Source organism: Anopheles maculipalpis, chromosome 2RL, assembly GCF_943734695.1.
Source record: "Anopheles maculipalpis chromosome 2RL, idAnoMacuDA_375_x, whole genome shotgun sequence".
Classification (NCBI taxonomy): Eukaryota; Metazoa; Arthropoda; class Insecta; order Diptera; family Culicidae; genus Anopheles; species Anopheles maculipalpis.
Genome location: NC_064871.1, coordinates 52,496,212 through 52,519,614, shown reverse-complemented (window position 1 = coordinate 52,519,614; position 23,403 = coordinate 52,496,212). Strand labels below are relative to the sequence as shown.

Below are 23,403 nucleotides of genomic sequence, written 5' to 3'. Positions count from 1 at the left end.
TAACCTCATAAAACGTTGGACTAGACAAAACAGATGACGAAACGTCTGATCGCCGAATGCAAATTAGCTAATGCGTCACCAGACTTTGTAGCCTTAGGTTTCTTGCTTTCTTTCGTCACTAAAAATGGTTCGATTGTGTGCAGAGAATGCACACACACGCGGATCGATCGAACCTGTTCCACTTCTTCGGCGGTGGTAACAATGATGTTTCGCTCTACTCAGCCTACTTAGCTTGGGCTGCAGAACGCAGTTTGAATTCGCACTCGATGCAGCATATCGCTGGAACGTTGACGTGCAATGTCAAAACGATTACCAGCGGGTCGGTTTGTAGATCTGCCCCGTGCCTTGTCCTAACTTTCGCCACGTTCCAATCCCCTCGTACACGGACGAGGATGTATTGTTGACTCTTGGCATCGACAACACCTGTGGAGGTACCGTTGGTGTATTTGCAGCCAGGCAGTGAACCGTTCTATTGGTAAAAGTACTCCCGACCGCAAACAGTATCGTCCACACGCACGCTAAAACCGGGGCTCACCGAGCGATTGCAGCATCGCCATCTTGAGTCCGACAGTGAAGGTTAGCCGTGGTGTTTGCATCGAGTGGTTTTGTGGCAACGGATGGAGAAGATCAGGCCGGTGGTACGAGCGGACCGACACGTAACCGCAAGAAGAAAAGCTTACCATGGGGCGAATGATTCGTGCATCGTAAAATCCATGAATGACTGCTGTAGCTTCACCGCATACGAAAAAGACTCGTCGTCATTACGGACCTGGCGATGCTGATGATAAGGTGGTACATCCCGTTGGATCGTAGCTGGTAACGACAATGCTTACCTAGTTCGTTGCTGTACCGGCCACAGCAACCTCCAACACAGCAAGTCGTATAATCTGTTCGATAATCAGGATTTGTGTGTTAGTCAACTCGGTGCGGTTTGGAAATCACTTTCTTTTTGGCGTTCGTCAACCACAAGACAGATTTAGGAGAGTCGATAAAAAAAAGCAATAGATCTCCGTTGCACCAGCGTTGGGATGTAATGTGGATCCAACTTAATTGCCTCAGGGAAGGAAGAAGTGAGGCAGAGAGAGAGAGAGAGAGAGAGAGAGAGAGAAAGAGTCCCCAATATGCATCATCACAGCAACCCTAGTGTTCGATCACGCTCTTAAACATGGTGTTTGTTAAAAATGAGCACACTAATTTATTAAAACAATCCACTCCATTTTTGGGAACAATTATTTCAATTGATCTTCTTCTTCTTCTTCTTGGCTTAACGACCTCTAAGGTCATGCCGGCCATCGAAATGGCTTTCTAGACTGCCGATACCACGCAGTTGATTAGTCAGTTCTCACTACGGGGGGATGGGTCCGGATGGGATTTGAACCCCGGTCCTGCCGTTTGAAGGCCGGCGTCGCTGTCGCCTACACTACCGGGCCGCCCTAATTAATCATAGTTTGAATTACACTATGAAAGGCGATAAACGCCTTTTTCTCGTTTCAATCCTTTTGCACACAATTGAAATTGCTTCAAACATCATTTCTACATTTATTGCGCTTGTTTCCCTCTACTAACGGACCCTCCTTATTGTATTAAGTAATATCGTATTTATGCATACTATGTGCTACAAATTTAACCTACCAAAAATTCAAAGACGAGAGCAGAAAGCACAGTATTAACGATAATCTGCTATATTTCACACAAACACGCAGCTGCGTTCATTGTGTGCGCACGCAGCATTTCACACCAGCTCATTGCATTGATTGACTGAATCCAAGCATCGCTACCGTTGCATTTTGTTAGCATGCCCTTTTACACGCAGCAGCCGTCAAGGGTCAGCATGGACGCCATCGTTGTTGACATTGGTGCAATGATGCTTGGAGCAAAATTAATAACAACAACAACAACAAAACGAAAAGGTTGCCCTAGGGGCGGTACTCGCAATGACCTTCAACGTTCGGCAGTATTGTGCCTGCCTGCCTGCCTGCCCTTAGTTTGCCCAGTTCGATGTGGTTGGTGCTTCAAGTGCAGTTGGCTAATTACCATGCACGGCTTAAACCCGTTCGCGCCCACAAAACCGTCGGTGCAATTTCGCGATCGCGCTTTATCGTAAAGCATACACGACGGACCCGTGCAGGATACGTCCGTTAAGCGGTCAAAGTCAACGTGTCGTTTAAACAGTTTTCTTGTCGTCCTGCACAAGATGGCATCTAAGGAGAGGTTTTTTAAATCAATGCCCGAGATGAACCACATTACACTTATGATTACCGAGGCGTCTCATATAATTTAAATTAATTTTCAAAATCTACATCTCGACGGTCGAATCGGCAGAGCGCAGATCCAATCTCTCATTATCGGTCGAAAAAGAGCAAATCAAAAAAGGGCTACGATGGCGCTCAGGTTTTTTTTCACCAAGGGTCAAAGGGAACGAAAGACAAGAAGTTCTGCCGCCGAAGTGCAACAGAAAAGTTTAAGGTTAATTGAAAATTTATAGGTCACGGCACTAGCTGTAGTCGAAGCATGTTTTTTCTTCAGCTTCACCACTTTTGGCGGGCCGACCGACACAGTTATGCGAGGAATTTCTTTCTCCTCGAACAAAGACACTTCCACCCGGTGTGGCCATTGAAAGATTTTTTTTTTTTTTGCTGGTGTCCTTCTGAGTTGGTTATAAATGTTGCAAAATGTTTTGTAAATAGCAGTATAACAATAAAACTTTATTAACCGCTAAATGGACCGAAACGTGCGGTACACAATAAAGTTCAATTGTGTGTGGCTTCGGATTTGTAGCCTTCCAGCTACAGGGTGACATGTGGCATGCAAAAATGAAGTAAGGATTCCTGTGGCATGACTGTGTGTAAATTATGATTTTTTTTTTATCTTACATGGGTATCTTGCGGATTTTTAGCCACTTTCCCCGATATATTGGAACATATAATTTCAAATAAATATCTACATTACACATTGGCGTCTTAATTGGATGTTTTAATTTAGGTTTAAGAATTTTTAAATCAATTTCTTGACTTAATTTTGAAAGAGAAAATATTTTGCGCCTAGAACATCTAAACAAAAGATTCAAACTATGCATCTTCTTACTTCTTATTGGCTTAACGACCTTTCTAAGGTCATGCCGGCCATCGAAATGGCTTTCAGATCTCACTACGGGGAGACGGTCCGGATGGGATTTAAACCCCGGTCCTGCCGTTTGAAGACCGGCGCCGCTGTCGCCTACACCACCAGGCCGCCCCCCATAACTCTCTTTAAGATGTTAAAAAAATGTATAAATTTTATTATTAATTATTTATTTACAATTGCTTATGAAGGTCCAGTGCCGTATTGCCAACACCGCTTGTGTTGAATAAGTTTTATGATCTTATTGGTAAGGCATTCCCACCTTATTCTTTGCCTTAATCCCGGGCATACTCGGTAAAAAATGTATAAATTATGTATGAAAATATTATGAACGTTGTTCTTATAAGAAAAAAAACAATTTCACATAATTTAAAATTAAACATAAAAACATTACACCATAATTGTGTTATACCTTAAATTTTTTTTTTAAATGACCAAAAGCTATTTTTCTAGATTTTTCCCTGTTCCCAGAAATCCTCGAATTTTTCCCACAGTTTTTTTTCTGAGTAACAATTTTAAAAACTGCTAAAAATTTGTAGAATTTCATTTCAAACCTTCTTCTTCTTCTTCTTGGCTTAAAGACCTTCTAGGTCACGCCGACAACGTAGTTGGATAGTCAGTCCTCACTACGGGGTAACGGTCCGGATGCGATTTGAACCACGGTCTTTGTCGCCACTGTTGCCGATACCACCGGCCCGAACCATTTTAAACCTTTTTTTTTTGCTTTCGATAAAACATTTCCTTGTAGCGAAATTGTTATGTTGTAATTTACTTTTTAATTATTTTTACAACTCTCCTGTTCTGGTTCTCAGGCACCAAATTTTATGATGAATTTTGCTAATGTTTTGCAAAAATTTGAAACTTTCAGCCAATGTATCATAACCACCAAGACACAAGCTGCGAAAGCTAGTGAAAGACAGTATTCTCCCAATCTCACCTAAAACGTTTTCCATTGCGCAACGTTACACCACACCCACCACCACACAGGTAGCCCAAAGCGTGGCCATGCTGGGAGCAATGTGCTCCCTTTTTCTTTCTCTTAAAATGAGCAAAAATGCGTATTCATCAATCAAATCTTGGTGCTGTCGGTTTTGTTTATCCACCTGACCCTGTTTCGATTGCTTTCTAACATCAAACGAACGAACGAACGAACGAACGTTGCATTGTGTTATTCGCCAGGGCACGATTGCACGGGACAGTGTCGGTTGGTCGGCGCATTAAGCACCATCCCGAACCGAGCTTTACCGTACCAGCCTGCTCACATAACGGAGCCCCCCTAAGGTTGTGGGTATTGCAGCATCGGGCAAGATGCATAAGACTTTCATAGCAAAGAAGCAAAAAAATAAAAAAATAAAAACCGGTTCGTTACCGGCTCGGATTGAAGCGTTGGCTCTCCTGACGGTGTGTCGATCCGAAGGCCAGCGAAATTGTTCATTACCAAGTGCAAGTGCTGGTAATGAGCCTGCCAGATGCTGCCGCCCGTTTGCGTCTTGTCTTCACTGCTACAAACTTGAAATGTTAGCATCGCACACACAAAAAAAGCAGGCAAAACTGACCGTGCAAACGTGTGCTGTGCGATGTGATGGGCGAAATGTTTCACGGCACGGTTCCGTCACTTGGCCAACATGCGCGTGCCGCCAACTCGGATCGCCGGAGCGCAGTGTTTCGTTGGCTTAGGTTTTGTTTTGAAGGTCAACCATCTTCCCCCCATTGCGTCGCTGGGCGGAGGGAAGATACCTTTTCGGGCCTGGGTCTGTAAAGTGACCGATTGATATTTTTCTGGCGATAGCGAGACCGTTTCCATCGACATTTGGTGGCGTTATTTGCACGGTAAAGAGTATTTTAAAGTTCCATTAATGGTTCGTTCAGCTGGCTGGCATGATAAACAATCACAAACCTCAGCAAACGCACAGTTCTTGAAGGTGGAGGTGTCAAATGTTGATTAACTGTAGTTGCGGCTTGGACGTGTGAGTGTCAAGGATACGGATGACGCGATACACTATCGCCCAGATGAAGAAGATGCAAAAGAAGTCGAAGGGCCTTACGATAAGGCGGTTGATTAATATGCGTTCTTGGCGCGGTGTAATGGGCCCTTATAATGTACCTTCAAAGTTTACGAAGGTGCATGAGAACCGAAATGGTTAGATTGATAAGCCCCAATACGTTTGAATATGTTAAGAAAAATGAAACCATCCCAAACTTTCCGGTGTGTGGCCGCCAGTCGTTTTTTGAGAGTGCAAGGTTACTGATTTTCATGGGCACGTTGGAGCTCGCGTTCGAATTCGAGTGTAGGTCACTGCGATGTGATCGAAATTCTCGACCACACCACAATGCTCCCATTTGCCGCCATTCCAATTTGGGGCCCGAACCAATGCGGAAATGTTTGGCGTGCACGCGATAAAAATCATGCCCGAAAAATCTACCCATTCAGTGCGTGTTAATTGCAGATAACACCGAGAGCAGTAGGTTTGTTTTTTGATGACACGTTCGCCTTCTGCTGTATCGAGCAAGTCTTTTGTCTTGTTGTAGCGCGCTGTGGATCCATCCATGAGAAATGTGTCACAAAGAGTCGATGTGAAAAAGAGTGCAGGAAATGGATCGAAATCGAATGCTCGCCCAATCGCTCGGCATCTTCTTGTGACTAGTTTTTGGTGATTTACCAGTGGTGATTCTCTATGACATAGTCTTTATTTTGCAGTTTGAGAAATTAAAGTAATCCGAAGATAAAGAATTCCGAATAATGGAGCTTACTTTTTGTACTATTAAAGTGTCCTTATTTTGTTTTCAAAATGCTGGTTACAATTTTTCATCTCAGAAACACATCTCACCTCAAAAAATCTTTCGCGAACGGCCGAAGCTGGGACTGTATCGTACCTTTATCGTCCCAGCCGCCAGCGCCCAACCTCTTAGCCGCGTTCGAGAGGAAGATGCTCAGAAGGATCGTTGGCCCCGTATGTGTGGAAGGACAATGGAGAAGCCGCTACAACGACGAGCTGTACGAACTGTATAACGACCTCACTGTCGTTTATTAGGCTCGCCAGGCTCCGATGGGCTGGCTATGTTATACGCAAGGTACTGGACGACCCAGCTCAGAAAGTCATTTTAGGCCGTCCACACGGACAGAGGAGGCCAGGTAGGCCCAGATTGAAGTGGCGTGGAATCATCCGTCATCAAGGCCGGGATAACGGATTGGTGGTGGAGCGGTTCCGGACTCTGCTGGGGCAGGCCAAGACCGCAAAGCGGTTGTAGCGTCTGATAAGTAAGTAAGTAAGTAAGTGAGGTTACAATTTTTTCTCGGTCCAAGAGTATTATTCCGCACATGATCTAAAAACAGAAACAACAACACGAAAAGATTCAATACAAAAACAATCGACAAATATGCAACTTGAGTTCAATATTTTTTATGTAGAATCATTCAGCTTCAGACAGCCTACGCGTACAGTTTTCGTACAGAAGAATGAATGTGTTTTTCACAAGTTTTTTGCATTGTTTTTTTTTTTTTTTGAGGTTTGAATCATTAAGACCTCATTCGCCAGTTTACGGTATTTGGTTGCATTAGGTTGCATGTATACACTTTTTGCGAATATAATTTATCACTAAACTATAACTATTGCTGATATAGTTCGTTTATAGTAGTAGTAGTAGTAGTAGTAGTAGTAGTAGTAGTAGTAGTAGTAGTAGTAGTAGTAGTAGTAGTAGTAGTAGTAGTGTTCTTTATAGACAATGATTTAAGTATACATTGAATGTGTTGAAATGTTTATAATGGGTTCGTTTTTAATTTTCCTCATAATTTTTGAATAATTGCCTAGCCTTGCTGTTTTTGTGACATTATATTTTCCTTTAAGGAGACTGAATTTTGTGTGGGAAAATAAGCAAAACCCACCGCAGGATAAGAAATTTTTTTTTTATATTTTTGTTTTACAGAAGGACATCAGCTTACGAGAGAAGAGAAGCTTAAACCTATTCTTATTTATCTGAACAGTGATTAGAGTGGGCATTGGAAAAGGGAAGGAGTGTAAGGGAAGGGTTGAAGGATATAGTTTGTTTATTGTTAAAGCTTTTGCTATTAGGACTTAAATCCCTCTGTACAGGCTGGTTATACAGAGGTATTGGTACGTTTGCCCTATGATTCAGGTGAAAGATGTTCGTTGATATCGATTTGTTGTCACCTGATCATTCGCGATTATTCAGGTAGGTTTCTATCCCCCACTCCAGGTGGAACTGGGGAGCGAGGATCGAAGGAAATAGTAGAAAGCATAGAAATCAACAGATATAATCCTGGAGAATGTGGGTCACGATCCTAGGTTAGGGTTAAAAAAAGGGTGCGCACGACTATGTTATGGTATGGACTACGATCACTCGCCGATACAAAAACCGCAAATAAATTGTTCAATACTATATAAAAGAAGTTTGTTACAAACTAATAACTATAAATCAATAATATGCCTCGGCAAATGTGCCAATAATATATTCGAACTGGGTTTAATTTGTTTAAACCAAGATAACTGAACTGATCAGCAGGGTGATGGTGGATAAGTGAGTCCATAATGAAGCTTAGAAGCTTTTGCCAGTGCATACTTGCTTAAAGGCCACAAGATCCCTTAATTCAAACCCCTTGGAAGGCGATGCGCTTTGAAAGATGTCCCTAGAATGAACGAGACCTCCTTAGTTCCTTAGACGAGTTCCAGTTGATAACGAAGTCTCTTAAGTGTCATTGAAATCTCTGACGTCTACCTATCTCGCTCAAAGTTTAACCCGATTCTGACACCAGGAAGACGTTTTGATTTTTGCATTCATATGCTCTAGGATTTCCCGATGTCACAGTTATCAAATCACGCCAAACCGAACAGCGATGGGAAAGCAATCTGGCGCTACAACCACACCGAAGTGCGCGAACGCGTGGACGAGTCAGCAAAAGTGTTGTGCCCGTTTGGTGGTTCTACAATTGCCATACCCGGCAACATTTGTGTGTCCCCGCAAATGTGCTGACAACGAGCAACCACACACATGCATTGCTGTTCCGTACCAACCAATCGATCGGTCAGATTGATGTGTTTGCGGGAGTAATAGAAAAAGTATTGATTTTTTCAACCACACCTAGAACGCTTTTGGCGTGGGAAGGAGAGAATTTTTTTGTTGAATTTTATTTCATCTTAGGACACAGTGACACATCCTCCAAATGGTGCTGATGTTTGGTCCGGCCGAGACACTGTTTGCACATTTTATGTTTCCATCCGTTACAGCATGTGCCGTCGTCGTCGTGGTGTCATGCAATAAGCTAACGCAAAGGTTCAATATTGACCCGCAAGGTGGATTTGCGTTCTGGTGCTGACCTAAACCGTTGGGCCGATTGTTGGCATTTGTTTTACTTTCCGATGTTTTGATTCCAACCACCATACCCATATGCAACGAGGTAAACTTCGATGGACAATGCATTATGGTCACTGCATCGTCCCATCGTCCCTGTTAAATCGCAATTAAACGCGAAGCAATGCAAAAATTTGTCCAAATATTTTGCGAGCCAATTTTTTTTTCCGCCCAGTTCGTTGGGCAGTGGAAAATCTCACTGCACGTAGTACTTCTTTGCGACCACAACGAGCATCAGGCTGCTTCGGGCGGAGAACCGATAAGTGCGTAAGCTTGACGTGCCAGAAAAGGGTGCCAGCCAGCGTGTGTAGTGTGGTTTTGTGATCTATTTACCCATTGTTCAAAGCAAGCAAATACGTCTATTTAAAGTTGACTGTGGTGAAATAGTGTGTGAGTGTTAGGTCGGTCTTGTCTCCCCCAACTCCAGTGAACTAACAACGAAGGTGAGTTTCTTTTCTCGCAAAGAAGTGCATTGATGCGTTGCAGAGTATTGCCTTTTGGCGGTCACATTAAGCCCCCGTTTGTGACGTTTCTATCAACCGGAGTAAAGCTTTGGGCGGATGCGTCCACATTAGTGACGCGAATGTCACCAGAGCGCCCTCCCTCCCAACTCTCGGAGACGCAATGTCACGACGGGGCAGATGCGTAGCAGATGATAAAATATCATTAGTGTCGGTTGACTGACTGACTGACTGATCCCGCACTTGACGGAATGACGTCGATTTTAAGCGCTTGGCGGGACCAAATTAATCAAAAACCAAATCCAAATCAAATTTCCTTCCACTGAAATGGACGAGAAATTGATAAAAATAGCACATTTCATTTGAAGATTGGCACTAACGCCCGTGAAGGAGGTCTCGCTCGGCTCAACTCGACCTGGGGGGACGACAATGTGTCGTCCCCCAGTCGGTCTGGTGTTGAGGTAGTCCAATTTATTTGCCTTACGAAGTGTGAGTAATTATTTCTTCCGCAATCGGTACGCCAAACGGGGATCAACATTAATGTGACACATGCAAGCTAATGACGAGCTAACGGCGAACTGTGAAACCTTACGTTACGCGACCGGTGCTGCATTGTTCGGCAAATTGGGTAGAATTCATCGCACTCGAAATCTGCATTGCACTACATTCATTTGCGTTCGGCAGTCGTGTATTGTTTTATTGTCATTTTGTCCCGTGCATACGATCCTAGAGGCATTGCGTTAGGGCCAACAGTGTGAACGATACGTGCTGTGTGGTTTCAAAAATTCTCTTGTTTCACTTCTTCACAGGATGGCTGTACACTGCACGGTGCGATGGTGGTGATTGAGCAATGATACAATAATTAAATTCGATTAATTTAATTGAGCTTCACCTTCACCGCAATGAACTAATGATTCGGACCGTTTCCTTATCCCTGCCTGTATCGCGTTCGCAATCCTCTCGGCAGGGAAGAATTGGTGTTTGATGAACCAAATTTCCATCGAAGAAGTAATTTCCGATCCTGCTTACAATCTCGCACGGGTTTGCGTCGTAATAATATTTTTTTCTCTTCTTGTTAACTTGTAGTTTGTATTGAAGCAAACCTTTTTGTTGTTGTCCGGGTTTTTTTCTACGTCATTAGATGATTGAACCGGCGGAGTATCCGCAGCTAATGGGCCAGTCGAGTTGAACATATCGTTTCATGATTACTTCCATTACTGCCATATATCTCACAATTCTTCTGTTTTGGTGCGTTTTTTTTTAACAGACACTTCTGGACCTTTAAGATGATTTTCATCTTTTCGCACGTACAATCGTAATCCCAGTTTGCAAAACAGCAGCAAACAAATGATAATGAGTGAAGGAATTAAGCATGGATTCGACCGGCGAAGTCTGCTAACACTATCTAGCAGGTAGATGATTCCCTGCTGTACTGCCATCCAGGTACCGATTGTTTGGTACCGATTTTTGACAGTATGATGCGTTTCTTATCACAAGTATGGTGATCTATTATCCGAACCCATGCTTTTACTGTTGAATTTATGAAATCATTCACGTAACAATGCGTTTGCTAGTCATTTGAAAGATTCCATTTGACAAACAAAGCACGTTTGAATGTCCTTTTTTTGTCATTTAGTCAAAGGATGACACTTGAAAAAAATCGTTCAATCCGCACATTGACAGAAAGTTGTCAAATTACGGCTAAAAAAAGCATACAACGTGAGGGTATGGAGAGCACCAGGGTCATCAAACGATGTATTTTTGTCAGTTTTGTTAAAGGTAGAAAATGTTCAACAGTTTCTCTGGGCGTCAACGCTGGTAGTGACGAGTGCAAAAATCGTTTTTTTTTTTAGAAAACCAACCCTAAAAAAGATGTATAAAAATGATAGGCAAATAAATTCCAAACTGTGTTCTACCAAGTTGCATTATTTAACAACAGTAAAATTGAAAATGATTTTCAATTATTTGTGTGATTCGATGCAGTGTTGATGCGCTTTTCAAAAACTGCCAAAATCATTCTTTAACCCCTTCGTTAGCAGTCTAAACCAAATGTATTTTTATTAATTATGTCATTATTATTTTTTTAATTTCATTATGACGACCGCGTAGGGCGTACTTTTTTTAGCTTAATTGTAAAAAGTGCTTTATAAATCCTACAAATCGTTTAAAAAAAAGACCTTATTCCTCATGCCATTTAATTCTAAAAACTTGATTCTATCAATTTTACATATATTCCGTTCTATCAGAATCTATTGTTCTCTATCTATTATTTCAAATTTTTTGTTGCGTTTTTAGATGAATTTCTGTCACTTCGACATTTGCCTAGTATAGAGAGTAATTGTGTTTTTATCAGTTATTCTTTTATCTACAAAGCAATTTTTGCTCTAAGAAAGAATATATTTAAAAGTATAACTACATACCATCGACGTTTGCAGCTCAAGCTTGCACATATTTTATAAGCTAGTCGTTACCTAGCTAGAATGAGCTGGCTATTAATATTGGCTATGTGCCAATCAACCAATCAATGGGCGGCCCGGTAGTGTCGACAGCGGCGCCGGTCTTTGCATGGCAGGACCGAGGTTCAAATCCCATCCGGACCATCATCCTAGTCTAGTTTATTATGTGACGCATGCAAAGCTTCATTCAGCCAACAACACAAAACATCGCTCTGAAAAGCTCCGTTAGCTGCATTTCGTCACGTTACATCTAATCGAACCGTCCGAAATCGGGCCTATCTATGAAATCGTCCGGTTTCGTCCTCTCTGTTCACCTCTGTTAGCGTTCTGCCTCTGCCAAACCCCCACAAAAATCACCCATCATTAGGCCTTGAGCATTTATGCTGTACTCCGAACTCCAAAACCAAGGTGCACCAGTCATCTGTAACCATAGAATCGTAAGACTATCATCCACCACTCCCGCCCCATTTTAATAACCCCTTCTCCAACCAATCGAACTACTTCGGGCGCGTATGCGATCAATCGCTTATAATTTTCGTTGCATCCTTGGGCAGTTTTTCAGACGGGCCACCTCGTTATCCTTCCGCCCTAAGCTTCCTTCCGGTCCGTATGTGCACCCGACAATTGTCACCTGTGAGTCTAAGCGTTTAGGATCGGCGACGTGATCGTTGACATGATCAATGTGCCGCCACCCCCTCCATCACTTGAAACCCTCGAACTGTTGTGGGCTAGCTTGAAACCATTCTTTCACCACCATTGTGTTGTGGCTCTCGTGGCTCACAATCTGCTCTTCATCTTACTATCTTAACCCTCTTTGCGCCCTCCTCTTTACGCGTCGTGTATGTTGTCGAACGAGATGGGTGAACGAGAAAGCACAACAGCTTTTGTCTGTTGCGATCGCGCGCACTCATCTTGCGTCCGGCTTGATCTACTCGAAAAGGGGTAGGAGTGAGTATATAAACTACTCGTCAACCCTGGCGTTGGGTTCATTCGCTGAACTTAGCTTTTCCTCTCCTAACGTTTTTTGGATGGTAGTGGTTCTTTCGTTCTTTCTTAGCAAATTTTAAAAGTGTCCACGTGCTGCCCGACCTGCCACCGTCCTAATCGAATCTCTGTGTCTGTGTGTATGTGTGTGTGTGTGTGTGTGTGTGTGTGTGTGTTTTCTAAATGCTTTTTTGGAGACCCAAATAGTTTAGTAGCAAAACGCAACGGCTCCGCCGAAAGCAGTCACCCGTCTCGCTACACGTCAGTCCCGTGTCGCTCAGTGCAGTTTTTTTGGTTGTGTTTTTGGGGAACGGAAACGAGTCGCGTACGGGTCGGATCTCGTGAGCACCGACGATCAAACGTGTTGGGGAGGGTGGTATTTGGGGTTTTTGGTGGAGGTTGACTCAATCTTTCCTATTCAATTTCGTCCGGTAGGCAGTGGTCGGGCAGTCCATGGCCTATATAGGATCGAAACCGAGAGTAGGCTAGTTTTTCGGCAATCGAAATTCATAAATTGCGTAACGTCCATCACTAACGATCGTAACCGGTCGTGTGACAGAGCGTGGTGGAAGTTAACCTCCCGATCTGATCGTGAACCATACTACTAGTGAGAGGATTCAAATCAAACCGATTTTCAATCCTTTGCAGACGCCCGTCAGCGGTCAGTGAGTGTGGAACGCACGCCCAGTTTACAAGCGGCAGGTGAACGTGCCTCAAGAGTGACCAGCGCATCCTGACGATCCTACTGAAGAATCTCACGGAAAGCTTGTGTGTGTGTGTGTGCAATAAAAATTTGTGAAAAAAATGAAAACACTTCACATCCGCGATCACAGTGAACGAAAGTGATACAGCTGTGAATGATCGACGAAACGATCGAGTGTGTGAAAAAAAGCGAAGTAGAGAATACATATTAGATCAGTGAAAGTGATATCAAATCGTTGGCATCCGGACGACAAAAAAAAAAAAAACAAAACAAAAACATCTCGTCGGCATCACAACGAAAGTGAGAAACGTTATCAAGTGTGGCGACTATTCTATCTTCACTAACAGGTGAGTCGTAGAATTGTGTAATATTCGGTGTTTGTTTTAATTTTATTCGCTCTTTTGGATGATCTTCCGGACAGTAGAAAGCTCGATAGAAGCGTTCAGAAGTTCAAAGATATAGAGAGATCTTTTTTGTGTCTGGTACGCCACATGGTGATCAGTTCGCGGTGATTTATTCTCCACCTTAACCCGTGCATTAGTAGAGTGTGCTGTAAATATGTATATCTACTGCTAATCGTGTAATTGCGGTATGCACCCTTGACGGCCACACTGCCCTGGCCCTGAGAGGTGCAAGGGAGCGCATGCAACGGATAGCTGCGCCTACGCCACCTCGCCTGCTCGACTGCAGGTCTGTATCTCCCGGACTCGTGCCTGCAGTATGTAATTTATCCACATTTTCCTCCCTCTAATGCGAGATGCGTCAGTTCTCGGGACGCACCGTAATTCATACTGGGCCAATGCCTCGGTCAATACACAGTTTGACTTTCAGACCTGCGCCTGATCCTCTCGAGCAGGATGTACGATTGGGTAGGTGAAATGTCAAACCAGTTTTATTGCTTTCGATCAATTGCAGCAGCAGTAGTATTCACACCCGCAATTGGGTGTGAGTTATGGCCCACTGTTAGCAGTGAGAGTGGTTTAGCCAGCTCTGATCAGTTCCTACTTGACGATAGCTATTGTCCAGCGCCACGTGACAATGAGCCGGAAATCATGTGACATCGGATGGATTCCTTTGATTGATTTCCCGTGAAAATGTGACAAAAAATTACCTCCCATTATTCACCTGGCCCACTCTGAGGGTCATAAACCTACGAAGGGTGCCAGGTGTAGTACTGTTCGTTGTCTGTTGTCCAGATGAGCACCGGACACACACACACTAATAACCCTGACGCCATCAAAGTGGACATAAATCATGAACTCAGCCCACAAATCTGCTCGTGCTCGAGCTGGTTGGAACATTCGGTGAGCAAATTTGTCTTTACCTACCCCGTTCGTAGGGAAGGCGTACGGACTTGGGCGGCCATTATTAGCCATCATCTTTTCTCCACAGAAAGAATGCGCGAACCGGTACCGTAGCACATCGATCGTTCGATGGAGAAATATGGCACGAGAGAATCATAAAAGTTGGTGGCGTCAAATCACGGCACACTAGTCATCACAACACATTTACACGCCCCGTCAAGGGCTTTAGGGCATCCCAAGGAGCTCAAGGAGAGATGACCGCGAGATGGCCCATGGTGTGAGACAGACAAGTGGGCAAGTGTGCCATTGCGCAAGACTAAGTAAAATCGGAGAGTAGGAGTTGAGGCTGGCTGGCTCATGGGCAGGGATGACTATCCTTCTGCACTCGAAAGCCATTCAGTGTTGGAACTTTAGTGCTATTCCATTGCAGACACAACGGGAGTATGTGGTTCGATGCGCACATGCAAAACGATGATGTCACACTGCATCTGTGCATTGTAGAACATGGCGCATCGTTATCGAGGCGATTGGACAATCACCTTATCCCGTTTGAATATTTTAGAAAGCAATCTATCGTATTAATCGCCCTTTTCTTGCTTCCGAAAGATCATCTACGAGCGTTGTTACGCATGACCAGATATTGAGTTATTCTTTTTTACACTTTTTGTTTTCATCCACCAGCAGCCTCACGATGGGAGCCGACTCGCAGACGAAAACGATCCTGTGCGCAAAAACACCCGAACTGATCGAGACGGCGATCGCCGACCGAAAGCCAGAACAATCACAGACTGACCCACAGAGCCGAGCACCAACAGCCGCCAGCCTAGTCGCTGAACTGGCCCATTCGGATTCCACCCTATCCGGAGCACAGTTTGAGAAGGCGCTACAAACCTGCAGCAGTGCGGTGCACGAGGCCGAGGTCGACCGGAAGCTGAAGGAGATTGGTTCTGCCACACCGATTCTGCCGTCGGAGATCGGTACGGACTTCAGCTTTAAGCGAGAAATTGTCTGGAAGAATGTGGTAGGATTTCTACTGCTGCACATCTGTGGCTGGGTGGGATTGCATCTGGCTTTCTGGCGATACTGTGACTATCGCACAACGCTGTACAGTGCGTATTATCCTTTCTGAGGTTTGTGTGCGTGTTTGACAGCTCGTGTCGCTGATTGTCGTTTATCCTTCTCAATTCGTACAGCACTGTGGCTCATGTACGCCTCTGGACAGGGTGTAACGATGGGCGCCCATCGACTCTGGTCTCACCGGGCGTTCAAGGCGAAGCTCTGGCTGAGGATCATCCTGCTGTGGATGCATACGCTGGCCGGACAGAACTGCCTGTACGTGTGGGTACGCGACCACCGACAGCACCACAAGTTCTCGGACACGGACGCCGACCCGCACAACGCTAATCGTGGATTCTTTTTCTCCCACATTGGATGGCTGCTTTCCCGCAAGCACCCGAAGGTAAATTGTTCGTTACGTGGCCAAAAATGCTGAATACAAAAAAACCGCGCACTCTCATTCGCAGGTGATTGAATACGGCAAGAAGATCGACATGTCCGATCTAGAGGCAGATCCGCTGATTATGTTCCAAAAGAAGTAAGTACCGATCTTGTTTACTGACCGCCATTTTGCCACAGGCTTAGCACTTGGCACACCACAACGTCTCGCGAGACACACGAGGCGAAGCATTCACGGCCAAACCCGACCGCTCATAATGAGATGCACCTAACCTTCATACGGAGGTGTCTGTCCATCGATCAATTACAGGCCCAAGTGAGGCTGTAAGCACGAGTGTCCGAACCTTACTAATGAATCGGTGTGCAATTGCTGAGCCCCATCATAACGAAAGTGAATACCGAGATCATCGCGTCATCGTGCGTGGTGAAAGAGCTGACCTCTGATGAGGCGGTGGCACTTACCACAGTATACAGCGTGTACGCGTGTACCGCCTTGAGCCATCGTGTACGCGTTTTCCATTATTCGGCGGTCGCTGTTAATGACCGTGTCCAAGCGCAAAACCATTTTCGGACCGTTTTCGGCCCCTGTCCAAGAGATCGTTGACATTCGGTGTGTCCACAGCCCCCGCTTAGGATTCTACTGACCTTGGAGCTCGCTTTTTTTCTACTCCAGTTCATCCCCCAAAACACACAAAGTTAGTAGTGCATTTGAAAACATTAAACTTTCATGCTGGCTTGGGTGTATACGTTCCGCGTCACGACGTCACCAGGCTTCGCCACGAACCGAGATGAATCGATGAGTCTCCGATAGGCGAAACGGGGATTTTAGTATGTGGGTCTAGCGCCGGGTGTATTGCACCATATTTATTGCAAAGCTTTCTTCTTCTTCTTCACCATCTTCTTATTCGCATCGCCGCTCAGTTGGGGCTTGCTTGCTTCATTGTTGTTAACGTTTTCGGTGGGCCCCAAATCTTACGAGACAACCAAGCCGTTACGAACGCACACCCGTGCGTCGACCCGTGCTGCCGCTGTCGTAGTCGTAGAGATTGCCTAATCTGTTTCTTTTTGACGGTCGGTCGATGCCGGACCCTTACTAAAGTTATGCAGCGCGATCACCATCCTTTCTTCTGCCACCTTCTGGTCACAGCTCGGAAAGAGATACAACGACAAAGTCTACACCTTCCCGGTGTTGAAATAGAAAAGAAAGAGAGCTACGAAAGGAAAGTTTTGACTCTAAATGCAACATTAAAATCTGCCAATAGTTTGAATGTAGCGATCGAAGTTTTGGCTATCGAACTCAAGGTTTCAGCCCGCGCAGATCGTGATCCTAAAGGCCAATGCATGTTAGCACATCCCTCGCAAGAGGTTCAGATAATATTGCAAAACTATCACCAATTATCGCAAACGTAGCAGTAGCATGATATTCCACCAGCATCAGATGATATCCCAAGTCGAACGAGATGAGTGAGGGTGTGCTGTTTCATTAGTTTGGGGGTTTAAATTAATCTAACCCCCGTTATCGCACACAATTTTAGCATATCCGCTTCAGTTTGGTTCGATTCATCTGCTTGTGCACCACCATAAAACGGTGTACAAACGGTAATATATAAAATTTGTTTGAGAGTTTGACACAAATGTCTGCGCGAGCTAGACGGCAGAGACCGTTTGACCTTGCCACATCTAGTGCGAAACGGCCTCCAAGTCCAAGTCTGAATATATGAAACTCAAGTAATAGAATAAATTTTGTCCGTTGACTCCAGCGAATGGTTTTGACTTGGGGGAGGTTTCTACAAAATCGTGTACAAAATCGTCCGCCCGTCATGATTAATCCTTTGGTCAACGGGTAGCGATCCTTGCGAAATGCATGGTTTGACACGCTACTTAGAAGGCATAAAATGATTCCAATTTCTTGAAACAATTTCATCACATCAGACGGTGCAGGAAGCTGATTTTTTTTTTGTGTGTGTGTGTCCATTTTGTTTTCGAATTAGAGAGGATGAAGGATTTCGTCGTTTTGTTTCGCGACCACGTTCGCACAAAACCCCCCGCAACACCTCCATTGGGTGGATTAATTTATTTCTGCCTTAGAGCGAATCGGTTTCCTCGTGACGTCTGTGTAGCTTTGTTTTCCGTTTGTTAAATCAACATCAGTCGGAAAGCTGCGTGGCGTGAGCTATGGGCTTAGAATCGGAATGGTTTTGCCAGTGTGCCGTAGAAAATTGCTTAATGAAGCGCAAAAGTGTGCGTCGATCATTTCCGACGTCGGATTCGGACGATCGCTGGAACAGATGAGTTCGAGGTGGAGATTGTGGAAAATTCGGCTACGCAATTGACGTACTGTAGCGAAAGATGATTCTTTTCGGCATGTTCGCACAGAAACGCTAGCAAAAGTCAATCACCTGCAGTACTTTAAGCTGCGAGAAGGTTACGCTGCCTCAAAGCAACCCAACACCTGTGCACCGTACCTTGGGGGATCTGACAGCTGCTTGTATTAATGATATTGGGCGTGTGTTAGCAAGTTGTACGATGCCATCTTGATTGATGATCGATCGGTTTGTGGATTAGCATTTTTCGGTTCTAAAGGTAATGATCAGTTGGGAAGTGTGAAAAAAAAAACAACGTTGTGACAGGTATCATCTTCATAAAGTAAATACACAAATGATCGCGACTGCTTGCGAGACTTTAGCTACTGGGTGATTTCCCAATTTCCATCAATTCTTACGCACAGTCACTAAAGCGGGCGTGATTAAAGCGATTCATTAGATCTGGTCTAGCCATTCGACTGCCTAAAACACCATGCTCGTTGCTGGCGACCTTTACATATGAGATTGAAATAATTTGTATATGCATCGTCCCCGAGACCAAGTATGGCCCGATTGGATACAAGCTACAAGATCAGTTCTGATCGGCACTAACCAGCTGCTGTATCGTTTGGCTGTGTAACTTTGAGGTTTTCCGACAGCAGCCTGAAGAAGGGCCCTCTTGGTTAACCATCCTTGTGGCGGCTTAGCCCTCAACATGGACTATGATCAATCAAAATGTGTGCATTCTTATGGACGCCGAGCCTGGTGACTGTTCGAACAGAGCGACAAAACTTTTGTCTAAATAACCTTCGGCGGCTTTCCTTCATAGAAACACCCAATGGCTTCCGTTTGTGTGTATGAGTGACTCGGATCTTGTCAGCCAGAAGAAAAAAAAAAAATAAACGAGGTCATGCATTATGATTGATGGCGGTTTAGTATAGATTTTGCGAAGCTGCTTTCGGTGTCTGCTGTGTCATGTGTCACTACTTCGAGTAAGGTGTATCGTTTTCCGTCGAATGTCACGCATGCTGGCGATGGTTCGCGTTTTAAGTTGGTTGTTAAATTTGATCACGAATTTATGTTGAATCTGTACCTGTACCTGTAGGGGTGGTAAATTAGAAACAGGTCTCAGCGATAACGGTTCACTTATCACGTCGTTCGTTTCGTAGTGGCGTGGCGAGTGGTTGGGATGAGCATTAATGAATGAATGCAGATCGCCGAGAAAGGGAACGTTATGTAACCGTATACTGAATAGCTGAATAAAAAAAAGGCCTCTGTGGCAACTTCAAACACACCAAAACGATATCGCTTTGGTCCGTGTTGCATAAATTAATTTGTCATATAGTATGTTTTGTATATGTCTGGAGATGACGCGAATCATCGAGACGGTTGGTTGGTTGAAATTTATTCAATCCATTTTCGTTGTTGTTTTGCTTTAGAATATTTTCTTCCCGATCAGCTGGTTATCGGTATGAAGATGAACAACCGAGGGAAGCGCTTACCATTAGATTGTAGTAGGTCAAGGATAGCACAAGAGGGCGACAGAAAAATGGGCTGTCACATAAAAATGGAACATTCGCGTCACTCAATTCGGTTGGTTGACGTAGTGCAGAAAGTCTAAAACGATAACCGGATGGCGGGATAGTTTGTCTGCGGTGTCCTTGGTGCATTGTTCAGTGAAACGCAGACGGCTTCAGATGGTCTTGAAGTTATTAATGTGGTTTGTCCATCACACTGTTCTACATTGAATGAGTGGATTGTGTACGACCCAGCGCTTCCTGCTAGGTTCCGTGCGTCAAACCATTTCTGCCAAAGCTGAGATCGCTAAGTTTGTATGCAAGATGTCTAATGAAATTCGCCAAGGAAACGCTGGAAGCGAACGGTCGAACGGTGGATGGAACGGTGGTAAACAGCAATTTATAACCTTTCAAATCGATGATGAAGACTGATCGTTTTGTAGATCAGTTGGGGATTGGTTTTTACGCTTGCTACCAAGCATACATACATAAATATAGATTCCAATACAAACCTTCCAAATTACAACGATTGTGGCTATTTGCCGCTGCCCGAAGCACCCGAAAGGTGACGGCGTCAATTATCGCTAACCGCCCGTAGCACGCGGCGCCATTTTCATGTGCTCTCTTCTAATGCACAAACAAAACGCTGCAAAGAAAAGCTGCACTTGCATCCGATCCTTTCCAAGATGATGGCTGAAGGTTGCCTACACTCTCAGCCGAACCGAAGGTTAGATCTCTCAAACTCTTTTCGATCGCAGAGATGAAGTGATCGTGCCGCGATTGGGCCTGCTCGTGCCAAGTGTAAGTACTACGTGCGCAAACAATTGGGTACCCGCGGGGCAGAGCACAGCGCGCGTAATTGAACTTCAATTCATGGTCACAGTTCACTAGGCAGCAGCATTAGTTGGCGGCTCATCATCGACCACCAGTTTTGCATCCCCGGGCACCCGTCTGAACAGTAATGTTCGGGGTAAGTGGGGGGATAAGTAGGGATGGTGATGGTGGAGTGCAGAGCATACGGCCAGGGCACTTCATTTGTGTGGCGTTCTTTGAATCGTTTGCTTTCGCGCTATCCTTGAACTGATGGATAGTGTTGGCGATGGACAGGATACAAAGATCCATCTTGTCCGAACAGTACAAAACATCGGTTGCGCAATACGCGCTGGATCGGTGGAACGATCGTGCACAACACGTGTCCCGTCGTTTGATAGTTTGTAGAACACGACACCAGCAATGTGCTCGCTCCGGTCCGCAAGGGTCCGGTGTCCTGCCGCCCTGCTGGTCCCAATCGCAGAGACTTGGAAGAAGAAAACGTTAAATGAGTCGTCAAGATTGTCATTAGTTTCTAGCAACAGGGCTCATGCGGCTCGATCAGTGGCCACTGCATGCTGGAAGCCAGTTTTTAGCGGCAACTTTCTTATTGTAATCAAAGGCTCACCACACGCTGGTCCGCAGTCAATAATTACATCGATCGGGGTAAACCACGCTGCAGGGAGGAAGTCATTGATTCAAGGCTACCGAACAATCGTTCTAAGAAATCAAGGCATGCATTAGATGAGATAGGACTGGTTTACTGTGTGGTCTCCGTGCGAGCCTCCCTGTTGGAGATACCTGACAAAAAAATTTACTTGAAGGTAGTGATCATAAGATTTTTTTACTCCCATCCCGTCCAACACATTCAGCTTCTCCATTGCTGAGAGATTATCACGCACGATTAGGCGGGTGGATGATTAAAAAAAACGGTGAAGTAGGGGCTCTGATAAGCTGTATTGCGGTCAACCCGTGTAGCAAAAAGAGCCATTCCATTGGCAAATTAATTCATAAAAATCCCCCACATTACCATTGCGAATCTATTGTGTACCGTGCATATCAAATGCGGCATCAATTTGCTTTAAAACAAAATGCATTATAATCTATCTTTTTGCTCCATTGCTTCTTTATTTGCAGCCATTACAAACTTCTCTATACAATTTTCGCCCTGTTTGGTCCAACGGCTATCCCGGTCTACTTCTGGGGAGAAAACCCTTGGTACGCGCTCTTCGTAGCGTTCTTCTTCCGCACGGTGCTCAGTCTGAACGGAACCTGGTCGGTGAACAGTGCGGCGCACATGTTTGGAACACGTCCGTATGACAAGTAAGTATTGCTCGTGTGCATGGAGGAAGCTCATTTCCATGAACGACCGGTTTTCTCGTATCTCGTGCAGGACCATGTGGCCGGTGGAGAACATGTTTGTGTCGTTCGTGGCTGTCGGCGAGGGCTGGCACAACTATCATCATGCCTTCCCGTGGGATTACCGGGCATCGGAATACGGAACGCCGCTCAATCTTACCGGTACGCTAATCGATATCTTGGCAAAGTTTGGTGCAGTGTACGATCGCAAAACGGCCACCCCGAACATGGTAAGTTTGAAGGATACGGATCGAGCACGTGGACACGGCAATTAATGGTGCGGTTTCGTTTGCAGGTTAAAAACCGTGTGATGCGTACTGGTGACAAGTCACACCATACGTACGGTACAGACGAAGGCCGTAGCGCATTTACCACGCTGTGGAACATCTGGAAGCATCCGTCCAATCCGACGTACAACTCGATCCACACGCCCAAGCCCAAGATACTGCAATCGGACGGTTACGCGCTCATTCCAGACGAGCTGAAACAGTCCGAACGGGACGAGGACATTCTGTCGAAGGAGAACGAGGAGCTGATGAGACGCCAGCAGGAGGAGGAGAACCGCACGACGGAAGCGAACCAAATCTACAACAAGCTGTCGAAGTACATCAAGGAACAGCAGCAATCGGTGCCGGAATCGGTGGACGATCTGTTGCTCCAGCAAACGAACAATAACGTCGACAAGACTGCAGTGGGCGCCCAGGGTAAGGCGGCACTTAACGTCGTCGACTGCAATGATAATGCGCTCGTCAAGCGGAAAGTGACCACGGACGCATCAAGTCACCATTAGACGACGGGGAATTTGCAGGTTGGCTACCACCGTTAGTCATGATTTCGTTCGCATTAGTCGCCCACCAAAAAAAAAGCGAGCATGCGCATCGGTTCGATCTCTACTCGCATTCAAGTACTACCCCGCTACCTAGCAGAATATGTTGGACCCTGGGTCAGGGCCGACTCTGCCGGTACGGATCGATCCTGCTCGCTGGGCCACAACTTTACTTTTAAACACATCAAAAACACATTCGCGGGTGCTCTGTAGCTCAATCTGTCGACAGGAGATTGCTCAATGAAATACCAAAATGTACAGTGGACGCTAATTTTGCTCTCAGAACCAATCAGGAGCGGACAACAACAGAAGAATACGACGGGCAGGAGCCGTGTTGCGTGCCTTCTCCAAGCCTGTTGTCTACACATAAGAAGTATGTTGTGATGTTTTTTTTTTACTTGCTCACCGAAGGTTTTATCATCTATATACAATCATCATATATTTCACGCGAGGAACACAGGAGCAGAACATACATTTGGCGACATTGTGCATCCTATCCCAAGATACTAACGATAGTGACTCTTTGATGATAATGCCCTATTATTACCCTACCACCTAAGCTAAGTAAGCTAATTAGGAAGAACGGATTGCATGAAAGATGAGCCGTGCCGTTCTTCGCCTGTACAGAGAGAGAGAGCATTGTCTCTTGTACAGATGTTTGTGGGGATTCTACTCTTTCTTTTTGGGGTGGGGATTACAACACATGAAACAACAAATAAAACAAAATAAAATAAAAAA

The 23,403-nt window shown here is 45.0% G+C and overlaps 4 protein-coding genes across 5 annotated transcripts in view; 3 read left to right on the top strand and 1 right to left on the bottom strand.

Annotated features, from left to right (window-relative positions):
* LOC126557136 (double-strand-break repair protein rad21 homolog) overlaps positions 1-23,403 on the top strand; it is a 435,365-nt gene that overhangs the window by 77,523 nt on the left and 334,439 nt on the right. The window lies entirely within an intron of this gene.
* LOC126557093 (protein Peter pan) overlaps positions 1-23,403 on the top strand; it is a 326,012-nt gene that overhangs the window by 92,669 nt on the left and 209,940 nt on the right. The gene's annotated exons all lie outside the window — the stretch shown is intronic.
* Positions 1-23,403, bottom strand: part of LOC126556751 (uncharacterized) — a 97,624-nt gene that overhangs the window by 33,880 nt on the left and 40,341 nt on the right. The window lies entirely within an intron of this gene.
* Positions 13,402-22,737, top strand: LOC126557661 (acyl-CoA Delta-9 desaturase-like). Its single transcript, XM_050213515.1, has 7 exons — positions 13,402-13,438; positions 15,080-15,504; positions 15,589-15,854; positions 15,919-15,989; positions 21,618-21,803; positions 21,874-22,069; positions 22,135-22,737. Exons 2-7 carry the CDS (start codon positions 15,087-15,089, stop codon positions 22,627-22,629), a joined length of 1,632 nt encoding a protein of 543 aa, XP_050069472.1. The 5' UTR covers positions 13,402-13,438; positions 15,080-15,086; the 3' UTR covers positions 22,630-22,737.